The following is a 22003-nucleotide window of genomic DNA, read 5'->3' on the forward strand; positions in this document are numbered from 1 at the left end:
ATTGGCCAGGCTCAGCAAGCTTTGGAGAACAACCTCCTGCTCTCCATAACCTACAGAATCAAGGAATTCAGAAAAGAAATCCTTCTTCTAGCCTGTTTTCTAGATATCTCCTCCAGGAAAGAAGATGGGAAGAAACTAGAGACATCTCCTCTGGCTACCAAGGACAAAAGGGGTCATCGTGCAGGTGTGGGGTGGGAGCTAGAGTATGCAGAGATTAAACCAATGAACACAATACACCTGTAGGTGATCTTCTTATAATTTGATTGTATCTTATAATTCTGGAGAGAATACATTGTATTGAGTAATACATGTATTGAGTAATATGGCATCTCACTGACAATGAAAATGTACCCCCCAAATCCCCAAGTTTCTAAATTCCTAAAGAGTTGCAAGATCATTACAGTCTTCAGTCCCAATGAGGACATAAGGCCAACAGCCATGGTGCCAGGACCGTCGGCATCCGATAAAGGAAGCTGTGGGTTGGTTTGGCCGCAGCTGAAAAAAATGGCAGGAGGGTACAAGGGAAAGCTCGCCTCTTGAGAAACCCACGCAGGTTGGGGGCGGCATGGGGGAAAGGGGCAGACCCATTGCAGCAGGAACAGCCAGAAGTTCAAGAACAGCAACCCAAGTGGATGGCAAAGTGGTGCAAGGTGGGTGGGCAGGTGAGCACGCCGATGGATACATTACCACAGGAGGCTTATTCCCCGACTCCTTCAAACAAAAAGCGATGGCATGCTGGATGCAATAGCAAAGAAAAGAGAGAGCCTGATCAATGCACCCGCCAGGAGGGAGAAAGAAGGGAAGGGTTGCTGCCTTGCAAGGCTGGGGGAGGGAGTCCCTGATGTGGGGAAGGGCCACCAATATTTAACTTAGGCCTGAACTAGAGGAATGCTTCCCGGCATGCACTTGGAATCTTCAGAACCCCTATGCCTTCTGGATCACCCCACCTCCTAAATACCAACACACTGGATCTCAACAGACCTTGGGGAAGACTATCCCCTACTGTTTTTCAAACTTAGCAACTTGTAAGACATGTGGACTTCAACCCCCAGAATTGCTGGCTGGGGAATTCTGGGAATTGAAGTCCACATGTCTTAAAAATTTTTCAAATGAGAAAAAGACTGCTCTAAGCCTTTATTTAGCTGCACCAAGTACAGCAGGACAGCAAGCAAAGGGTGGGGCGAGGGGGCAGAAGGCAACACAGAGGGAAAAAGGGATAAAGACATGCCAGGTAACTAGCATGCGGTTCCTACTGGCAGCTCCAAGCATGAACTGCCCTGCTCTGGCTGTCTCTTAACCCCTCCCTGTAAATAACAAGTGGGCTTTCTGTTGATTTCTGAAACCAGGGCATTAAACTCCCCACCCGAATGAAACCCCAAGAAGGCTGTGTATTCAAGGCAGAAAATGAAGGCACATAGGAAATCCACCCTATAGGATATGCAATGAATAACCTGGTCCTCCAGGGCCCCCAGAGAGGAGGACACAGGGAGCTAAGAGAGACCAAAGCAGGTACAGATTGTAAATGGAAGGAGGAGGGTTAGAGAACAAAGGATGCTGGGATATACCAGCATCCCAGCCGCTGGAGTCTCCTATGGGAACTCTCTGACTCTGGTAGGGCAAACAGGCATCCCATCTACCCCCATTGTCTCAGTTTAGGAGATTGGTGCCTGTCGAAACAGACCGACCAAGTCACCCAAAATCTTCTCCAAGGGAAGCTCTAGATAAGGGACCTCTGTCCCAGGGTCCTAAACCCCCCAGCATCCTTTGCTCTGGGTCCCCCTGGCATGCAGCACAGGAGCCAAGGCAGCAGGGAGATAATAAATAAAACCACCCACTTACAGGAACCAGTTTCCAGTACCACCTGGTGGGACACTGAAGCAGAGGAAGGAGAGAGACCAGAGGGAGAAGAGGAGAGAGATGCAGAAAAAGACAGCTCGGTCACATACCACAACTCGGACTGTATTCAGCACAGGCAACCAAAGAGCTGGGATGGGGGCACTGAGCCCACCAGGAATGGAAACGGGGTTTCCCCTCATCTACTCCCCATTGCTCAACAGTTCAGTCCAGCAGAACCCACCCGCCCCACTGAACAGCTTGGGGTGGGGGTGGGGAATAAATGATCAGCATTTCCTGGCAGTCAAGTGGGCCACCCACTAGGCAAGACAGGAAGTTAGACAGGAAGTTGGCTTTACAAATGGGCAGGTGAGAGAGACAGAGAGAGAGAGAGAGAGACCCCTCCCAAGAAGAAGGATGGCAGTGGCAGGAAGCAAACGCTATCCTCTAAGGCAGGGGTCTTCAACCTTGGCAACTTTAAGACTTGTGGACTTCAACTCCCAAAATTCCTCAGCCAGCAAAAGTTGGCCAGCAAAAATTCTGGGAGTTGAAGTCCACAAGTCTTAAAGTTGCCAAGGTTGGAGACCCCTGCTCTAAGGCAATGGTGAGGGGACAGCTTGTAAACATAACAAAGCCAGTGTGGGGAAAGCTCTTTCGATGATGAACGCAGCGGTGCCCCTTATTGCTGCCGCCCACAAGTTAAACCAGAGCCTGAATGCCACTCTCACCGCCCCACCCCTGTTTCTCTCAGGAGGGCAGCCATAGCAGCAAAGCTCCCACACCTTGGGGCCACTACAGGATGCTGGAGTCTGGCCATCAGTTCCAGGAGCTGGACGCTGAGAGGATTCCTGTTCTGCAGTCTGTTGTATCTTGCGAATTATCTGCAGGGCGGCAAACAAGGAATCATGTGCAAGCACGCAACACAAACGTCGGGCCAGATACGGCTTCCGTCCCACCTCACCCCCTTTTCTCCTTGTTCTGGTCCTAAACCATGGGCCCTTGTGGGTTTGGCTGATTTTAGTCCATCCACAGTTTCCTCATCATCTTTCTCATGAGGACATGACAGTTCGTTTATGACGGCCCTGAAAATAGTGACTGGCGACCATTTGCAGCTAGCTATGGCCTTTGCAGCATCCCCATGATCATGTGGTCAAAATTCTGATGCTCAGCAACGGATTCATATTTATGACCGTTGCTGTGGCCCAAGGTCATGTGATCCCCTTTTGTGACCTTCTGACAAGCAAAATCAATGGGGGAAGCCAGATTCACTTAGCAAACGGGTTACCAACTTATCAATTGCAGTGATTCACTTGACAACTGTGGCCAGAAAAGTCATAAAATGGGTCAAAACTCACTTAAGAAATGTTCCACTTAACAGAAATGTTGTGCTTAATTATGATCTTAAGTCGAGGATTAGCTGTATTTTTTCCCCCTTTCCTCTACCCTTGAGATGAAGTGCAGTCTTCTGCCACTATACCTTGCCTTGCTCTTATAGCAGGGGTCTCCAACCTTGGCAACTTTAAGACTTGCAGCCTTCAACTCCCAGAATTCCTCAGCCAGCTTTTGCTGACTAAGGAATTCTAAGAGTTGAAGTCCACAAGTCTTAAAGTTGCCAAGGTTGGAGACCCCGGTCTTATAGCCTTCACAATTCCAACCACGCTTAACCCAGTACTGTATTTCACATGTCATCGGTAGTGTGTACTTGAGTGAAGGAGGCAGATCTTTTTTTTTTTTTAATCTGGCCTCTGTCATATGGATTAGTGTGTGCAAAAAATGGGATATCCCTATGCATAAGCTCCTTGGATGCAGATAAGAGAGAGAGAGAGACTGTAAATGAATGAACATTTAATACCATATCTATCCAGCGTAGCAGTTTCTGGTCCCAGGAGACGGCTGCTGGCTCAATGCCCAATGCAACACTTAATGAGCTGGTGGCTTCCAATGCAAATGCTGTCATCAGAGAGTCAATTAATGCCAGGTGTGCCCCCTACAAGTCAAGCAGAAAGAAAAAATAGAGAAAGGCGTAATCAGAAAAGGTATATTACTCATAAGGGCATCCGTACCCCACAAATGGGAGTCACCTACGCACACATCTGGCACTATCTTCTACAAATAACACATCATTGGTACTACCTACCCCATCATGTGTACTGTCTGACTAGTACCAATGATGGGGGAGATAGAAGCAAGCTTAATCTCTCATTACCACACTGATCTTCCATATCTCAACTGAATGTAAATCAGGAGCAGGAATAGTCTTCAAATGCTTATCGCTCAATAGATTCCAAATTTTCAGACTCTAATTCAACAATACATTCACATTTCTGACCCTTATTTCTTTTTCCAAATACCCTACTTACAGCCATAAAAATATGAAACCAAAAGAGTGTCAACATACAGCAGATGCAAAAATTCTCTCACTCTTCAGATTCCCTCACTCTTCCAACTTACTGTACTTTCAACAATAAAGGTTGAAAACCCAACCTTTGCCATACACTGCCTGGTATGTCCGATATATTTGAAAAATAATTTTTTTGTCAAATTATTTGCCTTAAAGTCATATGGTTTAAGCAAGTCACCCAAAACTATCTGAATAGAATTTTCCATAAATAAATATTAACTCTGAGATAAGGAACTACAAATATGCTTGGAAATTTAATAATTAGAACAGTTTAGGAACACCAGATATGACTAACACATCAGGGACAGATTGCAAAGAACCAAACCTTGGCAAAAGTATGGCAACACCCCAATCCTTTCTGTTTGACTTGAATAAGTTAATTTTCACCTTAATCCCACCTCTACCTATAGCTAGGTTGGCGATTTTAAGATTTTAATACTGTTAAGAAAAAAAACCTGGATAAAACCATTAGGTATGCCATCTGCCAATCCTCCAGAATCTTGAATATAAAATCTCTCAACATTGCTCAACAAAACTTCAGATCCAAGAACTGCTGATCCAGAAGTAACAATTCTTCAAAGCCTCACTGAAAACATAATAACCAAATAACCTAACTGCCAAAGACATTTTACTAAGGGAAGAAGTGAAAAGCTCATAATCATTGGTGGGATAATTCCCAGATTTTTATTTTTGCTGCTTACTGCCACTCTAGGGTAAACAAATTTAATATTACTCAAATATTACAGCTCCTGTCATTAAAACATCCACTACAATATCTATACAGTGTAGACTTTAGAGGACAAAACAAGTTTGCTGCCTGTAAACCTAGTAGCATAGCATCAACAATAAATGGAAACTTGTCCAAATAAAGCATTTACTCAAAGAATTTAATTGGTTACAGTGATTTCTACTTGTTCAATTTCTCTTCACTTCAGTTTTTCAAAGTTTATTTGTTCCCCATTACTGCTTCAAGTTGGTAATTTTTAAAAAAATGGGCATGAATTTTAAATTTGAATTTTACTGTGGAATAATAGGACAATCATCAACTACAATTACATTTCCAATTCACAGAGGTTCAGGAAGTACAAAATAGATATGCTCAAATTAAAATTTGAACTGAGCTACCTTAATTTCTAAGCCACCCTTCAATGTTGAGTTAAAAAGGAAAGCAAGAGACTCAACTGCACTTACTTTTAAGAGAAGCAGAAAACAAACTTATACCTACAGAAATGCCTACATCTAGCACTTACGAGAGAAGTTTCTACAGTTGCAATATGATAACAAGAATCAACTAGCAAGGGTCCTGGTTCACCCCATGTTCACATGATTAGTTTAATGTAACAACAGAATAAGATAACAAAGCTCTACTTGCTCATACCAAATATTTTTATTCTTTTCACCAAAAAAAAGCTTTCTACATATAGGGAAAGACTAGGCTTTATTCTTCCCTCTGCAAATCTAATTTTCCAAGAAAACCTTTCTAAAAAATAGGAAACAGGATAGTCTTAAAAGTGGGAAGCATTTTATTATTTTATTCTCCTGATTGTGTGCATCTTTGAATAGTTTTGTTCAAGACAGTTTTGTTCAAAGAGCCTGGATGAAGTCAATCTGTATTTGTAGCTGGTGTGACTTTATCCCATAACCCAAGTCCTAGATGCAAACCAAGGATCAAATGAGTAAGCTCTCCCTAACAAGGGGGACTCTGAACTAGTGTTTACGTGTGTGTGTGTGTATTTGTGTGTGTGCACGCGCACATGTGTATATCTGTGTCTGTGTTGGGGGGGGAGCAAGAAAATGCCAAGAAAAGAATCATGTTGGGAAAGGTGAGGAAGAAAAGGCTAATGGGGGGAAAAGAGAACTGGGGTAAGAAGAGGAAGGACATCATAAAGAAGATGATCTGTTTCTTATCTATAGGTTTAAATTTTACATATGTGAAACCAGCCAGATGAGTATTGTGTAAATATTTTCTCAAAACAATATATATACAATTCCTCTCTCTGAGGATCATAGATCTGGACAATGAAATCCTGTACATATTTCTTCACTATTATCTCTGTTTCAGACACAGTCCCAGCCAGTGAACCTGGGAATTTAAGCAATATAAATCCTATCGAGACAGGTTCACTAGGAGGGTGGCACCAAGGAAGATCTCTGTTGATTAAAGGCCAACAAAACATCCAGTTGGATGCTAAGTCTTGGAAGTGAGCTGTTTGAGTGCAGAACATTCCTTGCCTACTGATTAAACCCACTTCTTGTAGAACGGGACTAGTTTCTTCTGCCCAGGGCTTTTTAGCAAAAACAAGACCCAATTTATATAGTGGGAACTCTCATATATAAGAATATGCAAGAGAAGATTGAGAGTCGAAGACTGGATAGGTCTCACCGCCTCCTGCTTATGATGACACTATTCACTTACACAAGCTGAGGACTCAAACGTGGAAGGTTTGAGATTTGATAAATTAATGAAAAATGGGGCAATTCATGATTATTATTCATAAGAGCTATACATTACCTCCAGTATTGGAGGCCATGTGCAATGGGCTACTGGATCCTCAGAAAATAAGCAGAGAATATTATTCATTCCTGCCCAGCTTATAGATTTCAGGGGCCTCCGGTTGGATTAGAAAGGCATTTGGGTTTTATATTTTAATCCACTAGAGCATGTGCATTCAGTGGATGCCTGGCAGCAACTAGATCTCAGAAGCCAGAATTTTGTAATATTTTCTGAGCAGAGAAAAAAAAGGCACTTGAACTTTGAGTTGTAGGCTAATGACAACATTCTAAAATGGGAGAAGAGCCAGAACACAGTAGGTAAGACAAGAAGAAAAAAAAAATCAATTTCATAGCATCTCTCTTGTATCGCAATAAAAATTACAGTTCAAAAACAACTCCTGATATTGCTTTGAGGACTGTTGCGAAATTATTTGGCCCTGAAGTTACAGCTGATTCCTCTTCAGTAAGCAAAAATAAGGAAAGGGTTACATTTGAATTGCTAAGTACATTTCTACCACATTCCGACTTTCCTAAGATGTTAAACACTACAGCAGAAAGCACTTCAGCAGCAAAAATAAATTAATAAATTCACCAGGTAATTAATAAACCCTGGGAGAGAGTTAATTGGAAGGAGGAAGAAAGCAGAGAAGAAGCACCTTAAGCCTGAAGGAAAACCTGAAATCAAGTTCTCTTTTTCTTCATGGCAAAGCTGTTTTTAAACAAACCTTAAGAGATTGGATGCAAGATAATATACATTGTAAAAGGCTGCTCCCTGGTTACTTCTTTGCCTCCCCCACCCCACCCCACCCCCAAGGAAAAGGCACAAAACCTAGACCAAGCCAAGCTCTACAGGCCTGACTACATAATAAAACAGGATAAATACATAAAAACTGTGTCACACAGGCCAAGGGAGTAGAATAATGGCCATTTTCAACTCTCAAGTGACATATTTTGTGACACATTTTGCTGGCAATGAGCCAATGTGATTCCCTTCAAAGAGTTGCTGATTCACAGCTTTGTCATCCCATCTTTGAAGATGATTCCAGAATTGCAGGGCACACAAGCCTCATAATTCTGGAAAAAAAAGACACAGCTACATTAATGAGTAACAATTTGTATTGACTTGCTTTTGTTTTCCACGGCATTTATTCTGAATCAAAACCAAAGCAAAGCATTGGAGAGAGAGAGCTTTCCCAAAATCTCCTCAGAATTAAGACTCACCCCATAATTTCTTCAAACTTCATCCACTGCTAGCAAATCTCACAACATATAAGCAAAAGAAGGGCATCCCCTGAGCAGTTAATTGCAGCTCCCATCCCTGTTTCCAGTCTTGAAATCCCAAAGCAAAATCAATTATCAATCTGTGAGATCAACTCAGGGCTAACCAATCCTACTGGACACCTGCTGATAGGATCTCAACAGATGGGATGCTCCTTATCTCTTCCACATACTGGACGCCAGCCAGAAGAATTACAATTGTTGGCACATGGAGGTGGTGAACAGATATCCCCATTCCCATAGATGTTAGTAAGTTTATCAGGGTGCAATCCTGGCATTGACCAGAAAACTTGAGAGAAGTGGTACTTTGTCATCAATGATCAGGTCGAAGAAGAGAATTTTAGTAATCTACAATGCTTCCAGCTTTTTCAGAATCAAGTCCTGAACATTTTGTAACTTTTATAGAGATGCCTTCTACTGTTGTTGTCTTCGACATATCTATTTCCTTTCATTTTGTTAAAAACAATCTTGTGTCCACACATATATGGAGGTTATAGGTCACACCCAAAGGTGCTTTTCTAAAAGACAAAGAATTGAAGAAGCTTCTTGGATGAGATGTGAAATGTTTTCAAAGAAAAAAAAAAACAGGAAAATCCAGCTGCCTTTTGGAAAAGCACCTAGGGGACTTATGTCCACACATAGCACTAAAATAGAAAGGGAAGGGAAGAGAGATAATTCCCACCAGTCTTATAAAGATAGAAAGGAGATAGAGTCACTTTTCCTTCACTCCTGATTTGGGCAGCAATAAAGGAAAAAAAGACATTTATTCCCTCTTGTATTTTTCTCTACACATTCTAGCCATAATGGGAATTAGCAGAATGTTGCCCACATTAAACATAATCTGGATTGTCATATATATTTTCTTATTAAACAGAGGTGTTTGATTTATCTTTCCTATATGAGGATGTACATATCTTGTCAACTCCAGCCACCCATCTTAGCTCTTACGTATATCAGACTTTGAAATATGTTGGATGCAGGAAGCTGGAGCAAGATCCTCAACCCTAACAAGTACTTTAAGCCCTGGGGGGAAAATTACTTCTGGGCTGGCTCTAGCCACACCTTCATGTTTCCCACCCAGAAAAAGAGGAGAGAAGGGGTTCCCACGGGGTGGCTGAGATCTTAGCATGCAAAGGCCCCACCCTGAAGCTGAGGCACAACATGGGACACTCCTGATGTTCAGCAGTGGGGGGAGGGGGCAGGGGTCCAGACTGGCATCCTTAGGGACTTTACTAAGACCCTCATCTAGGTTGCCATGGGGGGTTTCATACCTATAGGAGGAGGAACACTTAATTTAAAACCTTTCTTCTCTATCCTTTACTCAAGCTTCCAGTTACTGGCTGCAACTGATGGGAGTTGTAGTTCTACACATCTGCAGGACATCTACCAGAATGCCTTTGGGAGGGGTCCTCACACAAAACCATCTGCTCCAAGATCCACTGCATGCATGGGCTCCTTTGGCAGAAGCTCCCTTTGGGAGGCATTCTCATCAATATCACAGATGAGGCTTAAGTGTCCAGGTGTTATGTCCTACCTGCACAGGCCAAATCTAAAATACTTATTTAATTTTTAAAAAGTGCAGCTTCTTTATGATAATGTAGTGGTGGACAGAGGTGAGATAGAACTAAGCAAAATAAAAGCACGCCAATCCAGATTTCCGAGCTCCCGTCCCTAGACAACCCTAGAGATTTGAGTAAATTAGTAGAATTAACCCTTCAAGGAATCCTTAGCTGGTACTACCACATTTCAGATCTCGACTACCTGCTCCAGCTAAAGATTTGGAGAACCACCCGTTCACTCATCCCCACTGCACAACTGAAAGGAAAGACAGTCTCCTATCCTGCAGTACCAGATCAAAGTTGCTTCTGGGAGAAGAGCCACCCTCCTTCCCTCCAGACTTACCAGCTTGATTGGTTTGTGATGTAGATCAGCTTCCTTAACAGGCTTGTCTTGAAAGGTGGGCACCAAGCCTCGATGGGCCAAAAGTTGCAGCAAAGCAGCATTGTCCTTTGGGGGAAGGGTGCCGCCGTCAGGGCCTGAAGGCAAGGCCTGGCACCAGGCACGGCAGTAGACATCAGAAGACAGCAGCAGGCGGATGAGAGGAGGCTTCATATGCTCCTGTTCATATTGGTCTGTATAAAAGGGCTCACGCAGTTCAGCAGGGATGTGTTCTGCAAGAGAGAAGAAGCAAGCGGTCACGCTGAAGGCATCTCCCTATAAATGTGGTGCCCATGTCTAGTTGCCTTGAAAGCTCCATTAGCTTTGGCCCCGGTTCAGTGAGCTGCAATCAGAGATGAGAACCCTGGATCTGGGCACAGCGTACAGGTTCAAATCCTTCCGAAACACGACAGGTTGCCAGGGCAGATTATCAGCCCTCCATCTAACTTCCTTCCAACATAACTAATTTTTTTTCTCTCCTTTCTGAGGGCCTCCAGATATCTTGGGCTGCAATTTCCATCTTTCCCCTGGTTAGGATGATGGAGAATGACAGCTTGATACATCTGTTAAGGGATCAAAGGGAAGCTTGCTATATGAATAAAGGAGGGAAATAACTGCACCCTTCACTGGAGTTTAGGCTTCATATACAATGACAAGTAACCAGCATCAGAGAAGAGGAAGAGCTGTGAGGTATATTGTTCTCCAGGCCTTTCAGTGTCTATTTTATCTTCCATTGTCTCCACTGATTTGTCTCCTGGGTTACAGATAGTTAGAACAAGATAGTTGTGCAGAAGGCTTTTTCTGGCCTAACTGTGAATGAAGAAGAAGAAATTGTGTAGCCTTCCAGCTGTAAAGCCCAGTCAGGTTTTTTATAATGGAGGTTGATTTCTTTGCTCTTCTGAGCCTGGGATGAATGGGAATTGGACAGGAAGCTGCAATTTTGCTCCGTGCTACACCTAGCACTCTCAGCCTATAAATGAGACCATAAGTGAATAGCAGTACTTTTCAAATGTATGTGTACTGTACAATGTGCATTTTTGAAATATGCTTCTAGGCTCACTTTCAATATTCTTAAAGTGGGGGTTATTTTTTAATCCAATTTCAGTTTATTGTGGTCTTAGACCAGTACCAGTACAGTGATATGTAGTTAGATTCCATCCCTGGCATACTTTTATTCCTTTATCAGGGGCGTCAAACTCAAGGCCCGTGGGCCAGATTCGGCCTGTAGGATGTTTAGATTTGCCCGTGGGACTGCCCTGGAAACAGCAAAGGATTGGCCCGCGGTGCCTCTGCCAGCAAACCCAGAGCTTGGGAGGGGGCTACTCCATTTTCTCTGGCAGAGTGGTTGAGCCACAAGCATCCCCAACACAATGACATCGAGCTGGCCACGCCCATGCAGCAACCCGAGGTCAAACACAACCCTGATGTGGTCTTCAATGAAATTGAGTTTGACACCCCTGCCTTTACTATGTCCAGGAGTACATCAGATCTTGATAGAGCAAGACAAGGGTTGGGCTCCTAAGAAGAAGAACCTGCCTCCCATCACAAAATTTCTTTCTCCATTATAAAACCATAAAGAGATCAAAAGCAACATAAAAGGAAAAGTACTGCTTTTCCCAACTCTCTTATTAAGAGGAATGAACCTGGCAGTTCTCTGAGTGTCAGGGAAAAGAATAAATCATTCCTGTTCCTAGACTAATAACCAAGAAATCATCAACCAATATATTTTACAGGATTGATACAGCAAGGAAAATATTAATGTCCGTTTGCTCAGGCACAACAAGGCATCTAGCACACACAAAGAGACACGTGTGAATGCTAGCCCAACATTTCTAGATACTGGTGACTTGGCAACATCTGAGATTTGGAGCTGGAAGTTTCTCCGTCTTCATCTTCCTTGCAGAAGTTTTATCTGCAACAGCTTATCATTCTTATTTAAAATTATTCCCATATAGCAAGAAGAAAATAGAGCAGAAATAGAGCAGCAAAGAAGAGAATGGGCAGATAGTTACTTAGGCAATCTACTCTTAGGACTATATGATCAATATTAAATGGGATGAGTGAGGAAAAAACTGAGCTTCAAAACACCTGTCTCACACAAATGAGGTTGACACACAAACACATCCCACCAAATAATATAGTCAGAAACAACCACTGTTGCAGTATCACCTGCAACATCTTATTATGTACCTGGTAAGATTATTAGCAACTGTCCCATGTAGCCACTGTAGATGAAGAAAGTTACAGAGCTTATAGCTACAATGAAATAAAAGTGTTTAGGAATATTGTATCCAATTTCTAAGAACAAGTGAAGAAAGTCAGAACTTCTAATTTCACCTTTAGTTTCACCTGTTCAGTTTGCAAAAGGTGTGGTTTGCAAAAAAAGCTGAAAAGTTGAAAAGTTTCCAGAAAGTAGATCAGAAAGCAGGCTCATGGATACTTTTTCTTCTTTTGGGAATAGTGAAATTTCATTCCTCAGAGCCTCTGATACTCTTGACTGAGTATAAGAAAGCAAATAATAATGTATTACTCTGTGGAGGGAAAAAACTGCTAGAGCTGACATTCACATGCTCTATTGGCTACTTCCTCAAGAGGCCACGAGACTCAGGATTAGGATCTACGTGTCAGCTCCTGCCAGTAAAGCTGGCTGGATGTCCCTGAGTTAAGACAGCAGGGAAGGAGAACAGGTGGAACAGCTTCACCAGCTGATTCAGCATCACCTGATCACAGCCACCACTGCAAACTTGGCTAAAAGCCCAGCTCCTTCTAGCTGATGGAGCAGACTTACCCTAGCTAGGAGCCCACTGCACCCCCTCCAAGGCTGCAGGGCATCCAATCTTAGGAAGAGCTAGCTGGGGGAGAAGGCATAAATTCCCCGTTAAATATACTTCAGTTAATCAACAGTTCCTATATTGTTCCTATATTTTCTTGAGTCGAGCTTCAGTTCAGAAGGGGATCTAACATCAAAATATACAAGTAAAGGAAGTAATGCTTTGATACAGCATGAGAGAGGCCACAGAGCAAAATGGACCCACACCTTATTGTCCCCATAGGGCAACATTTAAGTTTACAGATAATTGATTACACACCTACTGTTTCTCCTCATGGATCAATCATTTCCCAGCACAAGTTTGTGAAAATCTTGTGAAGCGTAAATCTGACCAAGTAGATTTCTCACTTTAAGTAAACTATTATCCTCTCTGCACCTGAAATTCACAACCCTTTCAGCAATAAAGGCTATTTATTTAGCCAACAAGAAAGCTTTTAGGATACTGCTGCCAAAGTCTTAAACTCATAAACCAAGCCCCACTCGATTGTTGCACTAACACAAAGACACCCATTTCCTTCAAGCCAGGAAGTCCTAATGTGATTCACATCCTGGGTCTTGAAGTACAGCTGCCATTGATAGAGCAGGTATCCAATTTATTGAGTGGGTTTCAGTTTCTGTACAACCCATTATCATTCAAGATGGATCCCAGATTGCCATAAGGTGACAATTTTGCAATTGGCCACTTAGCTGATTCAGAAGGTGTGGCACAAACAGTAAAGATTGGGAATTAAGACCATTTTTAAATGGCTAAGTTCCAAAGCAAATGTTCCTTAGAATTACCTTTGCCCTGACAGTGAACCAGTGGGAGATTAGTCATAATGCCAAGTATAACACAGCATGGTAGGCATGCCCAATGGCCTGGTTCACAGACAAACACTGGTCAGTTTTCTTTTTGCTCAGTTGATTATAAATCCAACCATTTTGTTTTACTGTGAGAGCCAAGCCCACTATGGCTTGCTTAACAACTCATGGCTGTAAGTCCTGACTTTGCAGACGTCCAAATAGAAGGCAGAAAACACATTTTCTACTTTACACTGATCTCTTCAGTACAAGCAGTCCTCACTTTATGTCCATTTGTTCAACAAAACTCAAAAGTTATAGCAGCTCTGAAAAAAATGGACATATGATGAACCCTCCAAGTTCCAGCCATGCAGCACCTCTATGGCCAATTTGGTCATGATTCAAGCACTCGGGTGCCACTAAATATGACCTTCATCATGAGATGTAGACCTGCAGAGCTGATGGGGCCATGGCAAGCGGGGAAAAAGGACTTTGTTCTAATATGAACACAGCAAGGGCAAAGAGTTAAATGTTCCTCCCCTCCAAACAAATACAATTTCACTGCAACAGCAGGAGATGGGAAACCTTTTCAGCCCTGAGGTTGCCACTGGCAACAGAAAATCATCAATCTTGGGCAGGATCACTCAGAGAAATTAGAAAATTCCTTCTGGAGATGGCTAGTTTCTCATCACAGCCATTAATGACAGAAAACCAGTGATCTAGCCTGCTAGTAAGCAGAAACATGCACAAGGGGATGCTACAACTTCAACAGCCACTCATAGAACTGCAGGTAGACTTTGGTCTGTCCTTTCCTTCCCTATAACTTGGATAAGGCTACTAGATTGGGTTGCAAAAATTCATTGTATGCAGCAAAGGGTGTTCTACCTTATCTAAGTCTCACTTCGGACCTTCTATTCAACTCCTATCTTCAGGAGGAAATAACTCCAGCTATTACATACATATGATATATACATGTACTTCTATACATATATGTACGCACAGACACAGACATGCCTGCAAGTAAAAAACTAAGCTATAGCAGAGTAAGTGAGGATGTTTGCCTAGAACTTGTTATCAGAATATTTAGAGAGGGTGGAAGATGTTGCTGGTTTTTAGTATGAGAAAATACTCAAAAATGTATATCAAGCACACCCTGGTGGTAATTAATTTAAGTATTCATTTTTACAGTCAAAACCCACTGTCCTTGTAAATATGATCAGAACAATTTAATTACAAGAATAAAAGATTCCTGGTTATTGAAACCAAAGTTCCTAACAGAAGTTTTTAAAAACCCAGCCAACCCTAGTCAGATGCTTTCCAGATGTGTTAGACTGTAACTTTCCCCCATTTGGCTGTTTTCCAGATTTATTGGACTACACCTCCCAGACTCCACAACCAGCACACGGACCAGGAATGCTGGCAGTCTGCAGGGCTATGGGTGAATCAGGGAGGGAAGAACTGTACTAGGCATACAAGGACAGATGGCCAATGGCACAGAAGAACAGGAAGAAGCTACACTATTTAAAATAGCAAACAGCCTTTGCCCCCAAGGCATCTGAGCATCAGAGTTATTCCTATTGAGACCAGAAAGTGAGTTTCATAGATAGTTTTTATACTAAGATCCCAGGCCGGCCGAAAGACAGATAGATGAGACCAAATATCCTAAACTGTGCCAAAAATATATTGAACTATATGCCCAAAGCACAGGAATTTAATTCAAACCAGGAAGCTGTTTTGTAAAACCCCAAGTGGGAATTTTAGCAAAGCAGCCAGATTACAGAGAAAAACAAGCAACTTAGCCACAGTTGTCTACTCCTCCCCCTTGGAATGCAAAGGTCACCATTTAGGGCTACAGTCAAGGATGGGAGGCAAGCAGAAGTCTATAAAGACAAATTTAATGGACCCCAGAGATGTGCCAGGTGTAAGACAATATCCACGCTACAGAGATCTGGTTGGTCATACATACCCTGTTTCATAAGGCAGAGTTTTGCCAAATGAGATTAAAGGTCTATGCAGAGCTTTATTTCTAGACAATAAATAACCATATGCCTGGAAGCAGAATATGAGGGCAACAGCATCCTCCTATTTATGTATCCCAATAATCCTCATTATAAGCACGGAGCTATCATGCAGCTATTTGGAACACTTTTCTAAAGCTAACAATTCCTGTAAAGTCAGAACTTGAATTTGAAATTTGTATACAATCTTAGAAGCCCTCATTTCATTTTATAGTAATAATTTTCTACTTTAATTGGTATCAAGGAGTGTTTTCTATTCTGTTCCAAGGTTTCTTTTATTCATGGTAATATTACTGTGATGGTTATCATACTGCAAAAGCATTATAATGCCCACTGCCAGTTCCACACTAAGCAACTTGACACAAAAGTGCTGTGGACCATTTTTTTTGAAAGAAAACTCTGAAATCTTTCAGTCACTATGAAGAAAACAAACTTAATCTACTTTACCAAAGAAAGAGACTAAATAATCAAAGGGTGAATTGTCAGTTTCTGGGGTGGAAACACAATCAAGGAGAGGAGTTACAGAATAATCTTCCTTTCCCACTTTGGCTGGTAAGACATAGCAAGACTCAGATATTTTTCTACCTGCAATACCTTTATTGCTAGCTAAAAACAGATCAGGGCCTTTTTTTTCCCCTATCAACCATCTCCGGACTTTCCAGTCTGCAGACCAAAGAGAAAGTGCTTACAAAGAAAATTCAGTCATTCAAGTCCAATATACAGTTAAGTCAGCAAGAAGCAAGAGAGGCAATAAGAAAGGAAAGCCTGTGAGGCAGAAGGAACCTAAAGGCAGGTTCTACAATCGAAAAGCTGTAACCTCTTGCTTTGTGAAAAGATATATATGCCAAGATATATATGTGTGTGCGCCCACAATCTCAATTTTAAGCCAAGTAGTTTTTAGGCTAATAAAATATTCTTCAGCTTCTGAAGCCATGATGACAAATGCAAGCCCCAAAAGACTTCCAAATCACAGTGCAAGTCAGCAGCCTTCTCAAAACTGCTGCAGAAATCATTACTACATCAGCCATGCAGTCACTATTATAATAATTAAGGGGTGATATGCATCCCTATGGTCTAAAAGAGACCTGATATCCCATCTGATAGAAAACAATGATCAACTTTGGTAGGAGAGGTTCAGTGCCTCTAGCAGTGTCTCATGGGATCCTACCTGAGAATATAATTAAGAGAAAAATAATAATAATGGAGGATATAAGCTCCAAGCATCCATGGTCTAGTTAAAAAGACCAGGAGGAGTTTGGAAAAATACCAAGAAGAGACAAGGCAAGTGTTCAATCAAGCTACCATGGCAAGCACTTTCCTGAGAATTCAATGCATAATGTCCAGTCTTGACATAAAAGGCAAATTCACCAAAAGATTGATCAAGAACTTGATTCGATGAGAATATTCGGCAAGGGGAACCATATAGTGTCGAAAGGGAATAAGAGCAATAGCTTTTCAGTATGGATATTTCTCAGTAGTTTCCTCATAATAAACCTCAGATGTCCAATAAATTGATCAAACAGCCATGTAGGAAAGGTGGGCATATGGTTAAAAGAACCTAGCTCCTAACCAGCTACACTCCCAGATGTTAAGAGAATGAAGGAACAAACAAAGCCACTAAAGTCTTTTTGGAGGAATCTTTAAAATATACAGCAGACAAGAAAAAGGCAGCAGTTAAATAAGACACAGACCTCAGAAAATTTGTTTAGTTTCTACCGTTGAAATACTCAAAACAAACATTTACTAACAAAACCTCTAAGCATGAAGAAGAAAACAGAATTAACATCATTTTTCAAGAATGAATAAATATTACTATTTAGCAAGCAGGCTTCGTTGAAAACTTCTAAGGAATTCCAGTGAACATTTTAAGGGTTTCATAAAGTAAAATATAATATGTAAATTGTGAGCAATGAAGACTAAATTGCTACTTAAAATCTGGGAGCTGGTATCATAAAATTTTTCATGGCAAATGATTCTGACCTAATAAGCACTGAGGTGCAGATAATTCAGTACCATGATAGCTGAGAAATTTGGGGATTGTGATCCCAGCATATTTAGAGGACAACATTTTATTTTAGACCAGGGGTGTCAAACTCAAGGCCTGCAGGCTGAATCTAACCCATGGGGTGCTTAGATCTGACTTGCGGCGCTGCCCTGGGAATAGTGAAGGACTGGCCTGTGGGGTCCCTTCAGCAAAAATGGAGCTCTGTTTTCGCTGGCAGAGTGCTTGGGCCACCACAGGCGCCCCCAACACAAATGATGTCAAGCTGGCCACACCCCCGGGCCATGCACTCCAAGGTCAAACACAACCCTGATGCAGCCCTCAATGAAATCGAGTTTGACACCCCTGGTTTAGACCATCTCCATGTGCCTTTGGATGCTGATGAGAATCTATATTGCAGCCCAAGGCATACGGTTACCACATACAACTAAGGCACATAGATCTGTACTCATATTTCTTTACATTTAAAAAAAAACTGAGTATACTAATAAATACCTTAACATTTTTTTTACATTAGTGTAATGAGTCAGCAGTGTGATGTTACTTTAAACAGGATTCCACTACAGAGAGCAAGGAGTAAAGAGAGGTCTAGTTAATTTAAATAAAATTGACATTGGCTGAAATGGATAATCATATACACGTTTATATACAGACCAATTATATACAGACTTTAAATAAGGCAAATTTGCTCAACTACAAAACTACTTGATAGTTTGGAGATGGACTGGATAAAAACTAGGTGGAGTTAATTTTTCTCTTTGCATTCCATTTCTCAAGTCAGCAAATTATAATAGCATTTTATATTCCCATATTATCAAGAAATAGCTAGTCCAGCGAAGAATATGTTTTTCATATTGGACTGGATTAAACTGCTACAGTTCAGTCTGTTTATTCAGAGCATGACATTATCAAAATTGTGGTAACAAGAGTTGCAAAATTCAATCCCATCCAATTAGTCAGCCCAACAAACAATTGAAATTTTGGGTCAGTTTCTGCTGCTTATTTTTGATCCAGTCACTTCCACTCATGTCTTCTCCCATCCCTGCCCACCCCTTTGCCAAAATTCTTCAAAGGTATGGAAAGTTCCAAGTTGTGATCTAACATACAAGGTCCGAAATTTGTCCAATAAATTAATCTCAGCAGGCTACCTTCATTTATATAATCATAGCCAACTTTCTCATTTCAGCCAGAAAACCCGTCAGGGGATAGCTAGTTTATAGGAAAGTATCATTTACAGTATGGGTAAATCAAGAAGGTCTAACCCATAGGAATGATTAGATTTGTATCCACAGATTGTGCCAGAAATGGAGACATTCCTGAGGAGAACCTGGGCCCCTTTCTTGAATAATCAGTACAAATAATTCCAGATTACTTTTACATATAGATGCGAAAAAGTGCAGACAAAAAATATTTCTGATGATATAACATGCATTAGGTTAGACTACAAGGTATCTGATGAAATCACTTGCTAATACTCATGTTTAAAAAGGATGTTAAATTTTGTTTTGTTGCACCTTCACTAGTGTGAATCCCTCGAATAATTTGCTTTGAACTATTGATAACTCTCACCAGCAGCCGATTTCTGGAACAGCTGGTAACTGTGCCATGTTTATTTTGGGGTTATAGGACAAGGAGCAGTTGCACCCTGAAGGATTTGACTCCCAGACTAGATAGTACTTTAAGTTTCTGCCAACCCCAGGAAACACATTCTCTACTTTCCTCTGAACTTTGAACCCAGCACTGGCTTAGCAAGCCTGATTATTCTGGCCTCAGTCCAAGACAAATGACAAGTCTCACTTCCATCACAGTGTGCCGTTGGTGTGTCATCGAGATGACAAGGAAGGGTAGGGACAAGGGGAACCTGTTTCACTTGGGTTTGACCAGATATATACACTAAATTCCAAAGATGAAAACTAGTCTCCCAATTCCACTCTTGTGAGGATATTCAGGGGCACACGGACATGGAATTTCAAAAAGTGTTACAATTATTCTACTCTTTTCTTCTCCCTGCTCCATGGAATAGTTGATGTATCTCACTCAGAGGAGGTCATGGTTCCAGGAGAGAACAGCTTCTGGGCACAAAAGCCCTGGACCAAGAGGAGAAAAATTATTAATTGACTCACAAGCCATTTTCCTGCTCCCAGGCTGGCCTGAATCTCAGCAGGACTCAAACCCTATTATGCTATTTCTAGGTCAACAGCCTCAGAGGAATGCCCCTCATTCACATTCACATTCACATACACACAAACACAAATACATATACAGAGACTAGCGAGAGAAAGGTCTATCCATTGCCAATATCCTGATGGGAGATTCACTGGGGACAGGAAGCATAATTTTTAAAACATAAGTTTGACAATCCTCAAAATTAAATAGTACTTCACATGCCATATATGGTTCAAATGAACCCATTATCACTATCTGCAATCGCACTGTAGAGCTATGAAATGGGTCTTCGGGAGAGATTGGTGGGTTGGAATCCAATGTGCATGGGCTCACCTCTTGGGAGTGGATTTTTTGGGGTGGGGGGGGCAATCAAGAGAATGAAAGGATGACATCACAAGAGGGAAGCAAAATCTAGGTTATCAAGAACTGGAGAGAAGTGCCGATGACACCCACTTTCCTGGAGGAACAGCAAGGCTGTTGATCCCACTAGGGATTTTCTGCTACCCCTCCTTTTCCCTTCATTGTGCATGGCCAATTTGCAAATCCTCACAGAACATTAATTCCAGGCCCAGCAGAGACAAAGGGAACTGCAGCTAGAGCCCAGGGGGTTGCCTGGGTGCAAAGTCTGCTGCCTGGCACTGCCAGAGGACCGAAGAGGACCATGCTAAGAGGCAGTGGCCTTTCCATTGCACTTGTTTAGACACCCCGCCAAGGCACTAGCAAAGGATCAAGCATTCATTACGTCTTTTTCTCTCATAAAAGCTAATGAACTGGGGAGGGAGGGGGCTGAAACAATATAGCTGAAGATGGTAGCATCCTTTTCCTCAGAGAATTTTCCATTGCCGAACAAAGGTAAACACCAATATTGCCTTCCTGTTCAAGGATCTGTCGGTGCCACCAACAAGGGTGGGGCAGCCATGATACCATCAGGCTTGGGGAACGTGGTCCTCGGGGTGCTCAGCCAAGCGAGTGTTGCTAAGCTTTTGATCTCACCTAGCAGCCTGCTAGTCCTGCAGAAGATTAGGCTGTAACAAAAGCCAACACAAAGCTACAGGATAAGGCAGTGGAGCGACTGAGAAGAGAAGAGGGAGGCGATAATATTTACATAGGGCAGCAGCGTAGGACAGGAGCTGCAGTAGACATGGCAAAATGCCCCCACCCCATGCCCCCCCCTCACTACCCATCTCCCAGACCTCTCCTCCCTCAATCTGGGAAAAAGCAAACACCTGTTTGGTGAGAAGAAAAGATAGGAAAGTCATCCAACTAGGCGTAAGACGACCCCAAAGGCGGGCTCTGCCAGCCCCACCCGGACCCCCTATCTGGTGGAGAAGGCGCAAGGAGCTCTGAGCTCATTGTTAGCGCCCAAAAAAAAAGGGGGGGGGTGGAAGGAAGATTGCCAAAGCCAAGTGCCACCGCACCCCTAGACCGATGCGCCCAGGTGGGGGCATCCCTGAAGACGAGGGCGAGGCTGACATATTCGTTCTCCCAGCCACCGCCAAGCAGAGGGAGAAAGAAACTGCGGCTGAAATGAAGGGGGAAAAAAAAAAACGAAAGGAAAAAAAAAGCCGGAGTCAATAAGCTGGCAGAGAGAAAGAGGGCGAGAAAAATCGAGTCACAATAGCGTCCCGGGGGAAGGTCAATCCCCTTTCCCTCACCACCTTCTCTCATGAAGACGAAAATAGAGGATATCGGCCAATACCATTCAAGCCCCCCCAACCCCACCCCACCCGCCGCATGCCACCGGCCGTACCTGCACCGCCGTAGGCTTTGGCGAGCACCCAGGCCAAGCTGGCAGCGCTCCTTGCCCGAGGGAAATCATACTGATCCAAAGGCTTGATCTCGGGCACCAGGAAGCTCTTCCTCATGGCCGCGGCAGCCGCAGGGGCAGCGGCAACCATGGCCCCGGCACCACCGGGAAACAGAAGTGGACACGGCCTGGTGCGGCGGCGGCGGCGGCGGCGGAGGCGACTAGGGCGACAGCAACAGAGACTAAGCTGGCGGCGGTGGCCCCAGCCGAGCGCATCCCCGTCCGGTTGGTGGTGGTTTTTTTTTCCCCTTTTTTTTCCCTCCTCCCCCTCCAGCCCCAGGTGCGAGCGCCCGCCCAGCCGTCCCAGTTTTTCCCGCCCCCCTCCCCTCCGCTGCCACGTGATCGAGGCCGTCAATCAAGGCATGGGGCGGAGCATCCAGACAGGTAATTGCCCGAGGCAAAAGGAGGCGCTGGGGTGTCTGGGTGGGTTGGGTGGATTTGAAGCCGCAGCCTGGGG

The 22003-nt window shown here is 42.9% G+C and overlaps 1 protein-coding gene across 6 annotated transcripts in view; it reads right to left on the reverse strand.

Moving 5' to 3' along the window:
• CAMSAP3 (calmodulin regulated spectrin associated protein family member 3) overlaps positions 1-21801 on the reverse strand; it is a 41862-nt gene extending 20061 nt beyond the window's left edge. For 2 of the 6 annotated variants that reach the window (XM_026696239.2, XM_026696238.2), the window contains exons 1-4: positions 21490-21774; positions 9908-10176; positions 3686-3820; positions 2616-2714 (exon numbers count right to left, since the gene is read on the reverse strand). In XM_026696239.2, coding sequence (XP_026552024.1) covers positions 2616-2714; positions 3686-3820; positions 9908-10176; positions 21490-21637 — 651 coding nt within the window. In that variant the 5' untranslated portion in view covers positions 21638-21774. Of the gene's footprint in view, positions 1-687; positions 736-1839; positions 1873-2615; positions 2715-3685; positions 3821-9907; positions 10177-21489 lie in introns of all 6 variants that reach the window. The other 4 variants (XM_087924674.1, XM_087924672.1, XM_026696240.2 and 1 more) reach the window with 4 other exon arrangements.
• Positions 21802-22003: the final 202 nt, after the last annotated feature.

Source organism: Pseudonaja textilis, chromosome 2 (genome assembly GCF_049901715.1).
Source record: "Pseudonaja textilis isolate UNSWEBS1 chromosome 2, rPseTex1.2, whole genome shotgun sequence".
NCBI classification, from domain to species: domain Eukaryota; kingdom Metazoa; phylum Chordata; class Lepidosauria; order Squamata; family Elapidae; genus Pseudonaja; species Pseudonaja textilis.